Below are 9,289 nucleotides of genomic sequence, written 5' to 3' on the forward strand. Positions count from 1 at the left end.
CGCCACGCTTTCCTCCTGGCTGCTGGTGGCTGCCAGAAACCCTTGGCTTTCCTTGGCTTGTAGACACATCACTCTAGTGCCCTCGCCTTCACCTGGCTGTCTCCTCACCTCTTCTTTTTTTTTTTTTTTTTTTTTTTTGGCTGCGTTGGGCTTTCGTTGCTGCGCGCGGGCTTTCTCTAGTTGCAGCGAGCGGGGGCTTCTCTTCGTTGCGGTGCGCGGGCTTCTCATTGCGGTGGCTTCTCTTGTTGCGGAGCACGGGCTCTAGGCGCGTGGGCTTCAGTAGCTGTGGCACATGGGCTCAGTAGTTGTGGCTTCCGGGCTCTAGAGCGCAGGCTCAGTAGTTGTGGCACATGGGCTTAGTTGCTCCACAGCATGTGGGATCTTCCCGGACCAGGGCTTGAACCCGTGTCCCCTGCATTGGCAGGCGGATTCTGAACACTGAGCCACCAGGGAGGTCCCTCCTCATCTCTTCTTATAAGGACACCCATCACTGGATTTAGGGCCCACCCTAATCCAGTGGGTCCTCCTCTTAACTGGTTATATCTGCAAAGACCCTATTTCCAAACAAAGTCACGTTCTGATATTCCATACAGACATGCATTTGGGGGGGGACACCCTTCAATCCAGTCCAAGGCCAAGGAGGGGATTTTCTGAGACTCTCCCATAGCATCAGGGTGGGAACCTGACACTTTGGACACCTCACAATGCATTAATTACAGCTGCTGGGGCACCAATTATTTGCTTCCTGGTTGAACACGGGGTAATGTCACTGGTGGTGTGTGGGGCAGTGGCAAATTCACAGATCCACGAGATATGGATATTTATTTTGTTAAGACATTTGCTGACATATAAAAAACCGACATGTGAAGCGTCACAGGAAAACACTGGCTAAGTTTGGGGAGGGGCAGCAAAACGTGACCAACATTAAGTGCAAGCTCGCTTTTGTTTATTCATAGCTACTTCCGATGTAGTCATGGAACGGCCTCCTTGAAAAAGAAATGTGCAGGGCTTCTCTGGTGGCGCGGTGGTTGAGAGTCCGCCTGCCGATGCAGGGGACGTGGGTTCGTGCCCCAGTCCGGGAAGATCCCACATGCCGCGGAGCGTCTGGGCCCATGAGCCATGGCCGCTGAGCCTGCGCATCCGGAACCTGTGCTCCGCAACGGGAGAGGCCACGACAGTGAGAGGCCCGTGTACCGCAAAAAAAAAAAAAAAAAAAAAGGAATGTGCAAAATACTCTCCAAAATGAGCTTCAGTATAAACTTTTGCCAGTTGTTCTTCCTTGTCACTGAAATTTATGTGCTCTGGGCCTCTTGTCCTCCTATTTCAAAATGACACTGCTGAGTCTGACTGCCATCTGAGTGGACAATTAAGACCAAATTATACCATCAGTGATATCCCACCAAGGTCCAGGACCAGAGTCTTCTCTCCGCCCACACTCAGAGAAAGGGCTGCCTCCTGGTTGCGAGCCCAGCGCCAACGCTTGGTACTTTTGCTGCTCCAGGAGATTCAGCCCAGGGCCTTTCATCTTCTCCCCAAAGTTCACAGCCAGATCTCACGGATGGCCCGTGGGAGGAGGCAGCACACACTAAGTGGACAAGTGGAAGGTCCTGTAAGAGCATCTATGTTCAGATGGTGCCTTTACTTCAGCTTAAGGAGTACGTGCTTTCGCGTTTAGTCTCCATGCCCAGAGGAGCTTACGACCATGACTCTGACCCAGGGCTTCAAAGCTCACAGACCCAGGTGCAGGTTCTGACTCTGAGACGTCTCTTGGAGTTTTTGTGATGAGAAGTCCAGGCATGGGATGTGGCTGGTACACTGGCTGGCACACGGCAGCTCTTACTGTTATCATTTTTACATCCACCTCCAAAATCCTGAATGGAAGCGAGAAAGGCGCCCACGTTGGCAGACCGGCAGCACAGAAGCCCCTACTGCAGGTGAGCCTGACTTTGAACTACACGTGGGTCCAGTGGCGGGCAGGATGAGGATATGCAGGCAGTAGGGCTGGCCAGGACTCCTGGCAGGTGAGACGGGCCAAGGCTTGCTTTCACACGGAGCCACCAATAAGGTTTTTGGCGATACATGATTATAAAGCCTGTCTAAGGCTGGAGTCGATCAGATCACTCAGTTCCTTGCTTGGATGCATAATCACCTTCCCCGGGTCTCACCATCAGACGAAACTGATGGCTAAGATCTTGAGAACCTCACGATGCCCTCCTCGTTTTGAGTGATGGACAATCTGATCATTGCCAACTTCAGAGCACCCACACCGGGTCCTGCAGCTCTCACATTTCTGAGGGCTCCTTTTCCTCATAAAGAAAAATGTTAACACTGGGAGTGTCTGTACCCTTTGATTCAGCCTGATCAAAGGCTATTACAAATTCTGTACCTTTCAAAGTAAATTTCCACCTTATGAACCACAAGAGTCTGCAGAAATCTGAAAGCCGTATTTATATGCAGGAGACAGTTATTTGGTCTATAGCCAGGCTCTGCGTGCGTAGGGTTTAGGTGACATTTAGATTTTTCGCCTGAGGTCTGAGCCAGGGGTCCCACCTGTCCGACCTGCCGGATCTGTACCCTCAGCAGAGGAAATCAGGTCACTTCATCCTTCTGTGCTCCTCAGAGGTCTGACCACTTCTCTCCCCATTTCTACAATCCTTCCTGTCCGTGAAACAGAAAACTTCTAGTACTTCAGTTTCCAGAGGCGGGACCTTTCTTGCTCCTTGCGGGACCTTTCTTTGTCCTTGGAGAACTTATCACAAGTTGGTGGCAGAGGCACTGAAGTCTCTAAGGAACACTGGAAGCCCAACCAGGACTGACTGGGAGATGAAACAACGACCATACTAAAAACGGAGCATTTCTTTCGCGCGACAACAATCAGCCCCTCCCTGGGCTTTCACTCGGAAGCCTAAGCTGTTTCTGGGCATCTGGATACCTCACGCGCTGGTACCCACCGCCACTCTTCCAGGAAGCTGGTCTCCTTGGCCATCTTCTAACACCTTCCAGGACGCCAAGCTCTGTTACAAACCGAGGGGCTCTGCTGTGTTTGGTTTTCAAAAAATTGTTCATGTTTTAATTCTGGCAAAATATACGTAACATACAATGCACCATTTGTAAATGCGGAGTTCAGTGGCATTAAGTACCTTCTCACTGTTGTGCAGTTGCTGGTGCATCACCATCCATCCAAAGAATCCTGGTTGTCTCGCAAAACGGAAACTCTGTACCGGCCAGAAACGCTACTCCCCGTTCCCTCTCCCCCAGCCCCTGGCAACCACCACTCTCCTTTCTGTCTCTATGAAGCTGACTTCTCTTGGTGCCTCGTTTAAGTGAAATCACATACTATTTGTCCTTTTGTGACTGGCTCATTTCATTTCGCATAATGTCTTCAAGGTTCGTCCATGTTGCAGTCTGTATCAGAATTTCCTTCCGTTTTATATCTGAATCATAGTGCACTGTATGTATAGACCACATTTTGTTTATCCATTCGTCTGCTGATGGACACTTGGGTTACTTCCATCTTTGGCGATTGTGCATAACGCTGCTCTGAACATGGGGATGCGAATATCTGTTCCAGTCCTTGCTTTCAAGTCTTTGGGGCATATGCCCAGAGAGGGAATTGCTGGATCACATGGTGGTTCCATTTTCAATTGTTTGAGGAACCACTATCCTATTTTCCACAGTGGCTACACCAATTTACGTTCCCACCAAGAGTGCACAAGGATTCTAATTTCTTCACATCCTCACAAACACTCGTTATCTTCTATTTTTGTTTGTTTGGTTGCAGTTGCGTTTTTAATGCCAGTGTTCAAACCACCAGCACCAATTGAGACAGGCTGGGACCTGGGACACTTTACCAGAGTGCTTGCCCCAGACAAACGTCTCCCAGAGCATCAGAATACAAAGAAACTTTTTTTTTTTTTTTTTTTTTTTTTGCGGTACGCGGGCCTCTCACTGTTGCGGCCTCTTCCGTTGCGGAGCACAGGCTCCGGACACGCAGGCTCAGCGGCCATGGCTCACGGGCCCAGCCGCTCCGCAGCATGTGGGATCCTCCCGGACCGGGGCACGAACCCGTGTCCCCTGCATCGGCAGGCAGACTCCCAACCACTGCGCCACCAGGGAAGCCCCAAAGAAGCTACTGACATAAGGGACTACACGTAACTGCATGCACATGCAGCTGGGGCAAATTATGAAAAAGAAGATTCAAAAACGCCAAAACCCAACTGCCACTTCTGAGGAGCTGGGAGCAAAAGCAGGGTCTTGCACATGATCCCTGCGCACGGCACCACCAACGGGGTGGGCAGACCACCTAAGCCCCACCCCCTGGCCCGACAGCCCGCCCTTCTCGGAGAGCAAGCAAGGGGACCCGTTACTTGTTTTCGCTCCCTTTTGCTGTAGCGCGAGTCCCAATAAAGCCTTGCCTGAATTCCTCCTCTGGAGTCTTATCAACTTCTATTGATTAAAGAGTCCAAGGACCCAGGTGGGTTGCACAATGACCTCTCAAGCATCGCACCTCATAGATGGGATGCTTAAAGAGCAGTCTTCCAAGGGAAACTCTGCCCCTCCTCACCTCCATGGCCCCGCCTCCCCCCACCTGAAGAGCATAACCTGGCCCCCTGGGTTTGAGGCCTGCAGGGACAGGAGTTTGTGACACAGGACTTGAATACCATCCTAAGTGATTTAGGGCATCTGCTTTGTGGGCAGCCTGCACCGTCAGTTCACCAATGACCTGAGGAGAACATCTAGGTATTTTCTGAAACCCTAATCATTCTTTCGAGTCTCTGGACTTATTCAAGTCCTAGAAACTCTAATTTACTAAATGGTGACCTGAAACTTGAAGGTGCAGATATGCTGAGAGGTCTAAGTGTGACAGAAATAGAGTACTGCTGTGCAACACTCTAAAAACACTGTGTATGCTGTGGTTTTTTGTTTTTTAAAATATTTTTAGAATTATTTTAAAATATTTATTCTTTTGATTTTTTTCTCTTATGCAAGGGAAAATATATCAAAAATTTTCTTTTGGAGGAAAGGGGTGACCATTTAGGCGTTTTTGGCTTCTAATCACAAACATTCCCCTTCATTTTTCTATTTCACTCATTGAACTTTTTCAGAAAGTATTTCTTTCTTGAGAAATACTCCTTAAAACTTAAAAAACGAAGTAATCAGCTATCTACTAGTTATTCACCTTCTAAAACGAATGTTTTAGGACTGGTTTCAATTATTTTCCTATTTATGAAGTGCTACAAACCCATGAGTTCATCAGTCCCAAGGGCTGATGATATTTTTCTTTCCAGCTTTTTCTTCCTCTATTTAAATAGCCAGAAGTGAATTTCTCAAATGTGGAATGCATTGTTAGAGCTAAAAACTGCTTTGCTTTAAGTTAGGAAACATCCCATTCTAGATCGCACACTGAGAGAAAACATTTCCTCTCCTGGCCTAGCCCTCGTGCTTTCAGATGTATATGTAAACCCAGGCCCACCAGCAAGCCCCCCGGTGGAGGGCAGGCTGGATTGCTTCCCACGGGAAGTGTGACCAAGAGGGGAGGCCCCAGGTGGGAAACCCACACTGCCCCACCGTGTGTGCGTGTGTGTGCGTGTGTGTGCGTGTGTGTGCGTTTGTGTGCGTGTGGGTGCGTGTCCAGTCCCATCCCAGCCAGCATGAAGAAGCGCTGGTCCTGCGTGTGAACGGCTGTCCTTGTGAGCCTTTTACCAGGACCCCGGGGGCGCAGGCGGTCGCCCCTGGCACTTGGTCCGAGGTCCTGGGGACAGCAGCCGAGGGAGCGACGCTCCCCTTCCTCGCCCCTCCCATCCGCCGGGGCGGTCCCGGTCCCGCCGCGGTCCCGCTCACCACTGGATGATGCCGCCGTGCAGGCACCGGCCGCCCGCGCCACCCGATGCGAGGCCGGCACGCCCTCGGCCATGGCTGGACCCGTCTACGGCACCGAGGCTGCGAGCGGGCGGAGGCGCCGCACCGTCCCGCCGCCGCCGATCCTGGGTGTTCACTTTAGAGCTGGGCGCGCGGTCGCCTAGGGGGGCGCACGGGGGCGCATGGGGGCGTGAGGGACCGGCGGGGAACGCGAGCGGGGCGGGGCGGGGCCACGTGGCGGCGTGGGGCTCGGGGTCGAAGGAGGGCGAGAGAGCTCGTTTGGGGGCGGAGCTAGGGCGCGTGCGGGGCAGCCTGGGGCGCACGCGGGCATCAGGATGGCGTCGGGCCACGCCCTGCACCTGCTGTGAGGGTTTGGGAGGCGGCGTCCTCTCTCCCAGGATCAAAAGCTCATAGGACAGAAGCACAAGTGCCGCTCTCCCCACCTCCTTACAAGCAATCCAACAGGGAAACAACAAACAAAAACCAATGGACGCACACATTTAAGTCAGGTAACGGTGTTTGGTGAGCGGTGGTCGTCAACCTGACTGCACTTTGGAATCACTTGGGCACCTTTCAGAAACATCACTGCCCCAGCGCCACCCCTAGAGGGTCTGAGGTCTGAGGGGTTTGGCCTATACAAACCTGATTTTTTTTTAAAAATTATTTATTTGGCTGCACTGGGTCTTAGTTGCGGCATGCGGGATTTAGTTCCCTGAACAGGGATCCGACCCGGGCCTCCTAAATTGGGAGCACGGAGGCCTAACCACTGAACCACCAGGGAAGTCCCAAACCCCTTGTTATAAGCTCCCCTGGAGTTTAGTGATGCTAACGTGCGCCCGGTGGTGAGACCCACTGGTCTTGGGAGTTTCAGCGTGGCTGGGTCAGGACTTCTGAGAGGCTGAGCTGGGGTGAGAGCTCCTGCCCTAGATGAGTCCCCCGGTCTGCAGCCCGGCCTTGGTGGTCCTTGCCTTCAAGAGCTATTTAGTTAATACGTTGCTGTGAGACTGAGCTGCTTATTCTCTCCTAACCTCCCTTCTCTGGCGGGGTATGTGTGATTGTTCTAAGTATTAAGCAGCTAGTAAACATAGGGCGAGTGGCATGAGCACGAGCTCAGTCAGCCACTGTTACTTGGACTGCTGACTGGTTGAGAGGCTCTGGTAAGGATTTCTTCATCTAGATTAAAAACATGGGTGGGAGGGAGGGAGACGCAAGAGGGAGGGGATATGGGGATATATGTATATGTATAACTGATTCACTTTGTTATAAAGCAGAAACTAACACACCATTGTAAAGCAATTATACTCCAATAAAGATGTTAAAAAAAACCCCAACACATTCGACAACTGAACAACAACAGCCCACTTAAAATTTGGGCAAGGGACTTGAATGAATGTGTTCGCCTGAAGAAGACATACAACTGGCCAATAAGCACATGAAAAGATGCTCAATGTCATTAGTCATTAGGGAAATGCAGATCAAAACCGCAATGAGATACCATTCCACATTCACTGAGGTTGCTATTTTTTTTTTAAAGAGTAATGATAAAGAAGATGTCTATATACAGTGGAATATTACTCTGCTATGAAAATTAAATCTTGCTTGCGACAACGTGGATGGACCTAGAGGGTGTTATGCTAAGTGACATAAGTCAGACAAAGAGAAATACTGTATGGTTTTGCTTGTATATGGAATCTAAAAAAGAAAACAAATGAACAAACACAACTAAACAGAAACAGTCATAGATACAGAGAACAAATGGGTGCTTACCAGAGGGAAGGGCACTGGGGGGAGGAGAGAAATAAGCGAGGGAGATTAAGAGGTACAAAGTTCCAGTTACAAAATAACTGGAACTTTATGCGTATGAAATGTAGTGTGGGGAATATGGTCGATAGTTATGTAATATCTTTGTATGCTGACAGATGATAGTTGGGCTTATCATGGTGATCATTTTGAAATGTATAGAAATATCGAATCACTATGTTTTGTACCAGGAGCTAACATAGTGCTGTTACGTTATACTTAACATAACAATTGTATTATACTTCAAAGTCAATTATACTTCAAAAACGAACAAACAAACTCATAGATCAGAGTTGTGGTTACCAGAGGCTGGCAGTGGAGGGGTGGGGACTGGATGAAGGTGGTCAAAAAGTACAAGTTTCCAGTTATAAGACAAATAAGTACTAGGGATGTAATGTACAACATGATTAATATAATTAACACTGCTCTTCATTATATATGAAAGTTAAGACAGCAAATCCAAAGAGTTCTCATCACAAGGAAGAAGTTTTTTTTTCCATATCTTTAATTTTGTATCTGTATAAGATGATGGATACTCACTAAATTTGTGGTCATCATTTCATAATGTACATAAGTCAAGTCATTATGCTGGACACAAACTTATACAGTGCTGTATGTTAATTATGGGTCAATAAAATTGGAAGAAAAAGAAAAACAAAAAAGTGAGTGTTGATGAGGATGTGAAGAAATTGGAATGGTGTTCATTGCTGGTGGGAATGTAAAATGGTGCAGCTGCTATAAAAACAGGCAGTTTCTAAAAAAATTTGAAATAGAATTACCATATGATCCACCAGTTCCACTTCTGGGTATGTACCCTAAAGAATTGAAAGCCGGGACTTGAATAGATACTTGTAATTTGTACCCACATGTTCATAGCAGCATTAGTCACAATAACCAAAAGATGAAAGCAACCCACTTGTCCATCAACCAATGTCTGGATAAACAAAATGTGGTAGATATGCACAATGGGTTATTATTCACTCTTAGAAAGGAAGGAAATTCTGATAATCTGATACAGACTGCAACATGCAACCTCAAAGACATTATGCTAAGTGCAGCAAGCCAGATACAAAAGGATGACTCCGTTATATGCGGTACCCAGGATTGTCAAACTCATAGAGGCAGAAGGAATGGTGGTTACCAGGGGTGGGGGGAGGAGAGAATGGAGAGTTGTTTAATGGGTACAGAGTTTCAGTCCGGGATGATGAAAAAGTTCTGGAGATTAATAGGGGCAATAGTTGCATCACGATGTAAAAGTACTTGATGCCACTGAATTGTACACTTAAAAATGGTTAAAATCTCAAATTTTATGTTCTATGTGTATTTTACCAAAATTTAAAAAAATCTCAGAACAAAACAAAAATCCAGCCACCACCAATAACATCACATGCACATTTGACAACCACTTCTGGAAGCAGGGCAGAGAGTCAGTCCACAAATAGTGATGACTGCCTTCCACGTGACAGCACTGGGATGTAGTTGTCAGGGCGGACCCCAGAGGTCTCCCTTCAGTGGGGACCCCATCATCAGGGCATCAGGGGTAAGGCTCCAAGGGCAGTTCCAGAGGAGATATCACAGGACGTTCACTGCAGAGCCTGAGGCTTGAGCTTTGACAGGCCACTGGAGCCAA

At 48.5% G+C, this 9,289-nt stretch overlaps 1 protein-coding gene across 1 annotated transcript in view; it reads right to left on the reverse strand.

Annotated features, from left to right (window-relative positions):
• The window catches only part of RFX8 (regulatory factor X8), a gene marked incomplete at its 3' end in the record, with an annotated part of 61,049 nt that extends 54,973 nt beyond the window's left edge, over positions 1–6,076 (reverse strand). Inside the window, 2 exon segments of the mRNA XM_082642369.1 lie at positions 5,842–5,890; positions 5,893–6,076. Of these exon segments, the coding sequence (XP_082498495.1) occupies positions 5,842–5,890; positions 5,893–5,914 (71 nt within the window). The 5' untranslated portion in view covers positions 5,915–6,076.
• Between the last annotated feature and the right edge of the window lie 3,213 nt (positions 6,077–9,289).

The sequence above is a fragment of the Mesoplodon mirus genome (assembly GCF_964341445.2).
Source record: "Mesoplodon mirus genome assembly, chromosome: 14".
Classification (NCBI taxonomy): Eukaryota; Metazoa; Chordata; class Mammalia; order Artiodactyla; family Ziphiidae; genus Mesoplodon; species Mesoplodon mirus.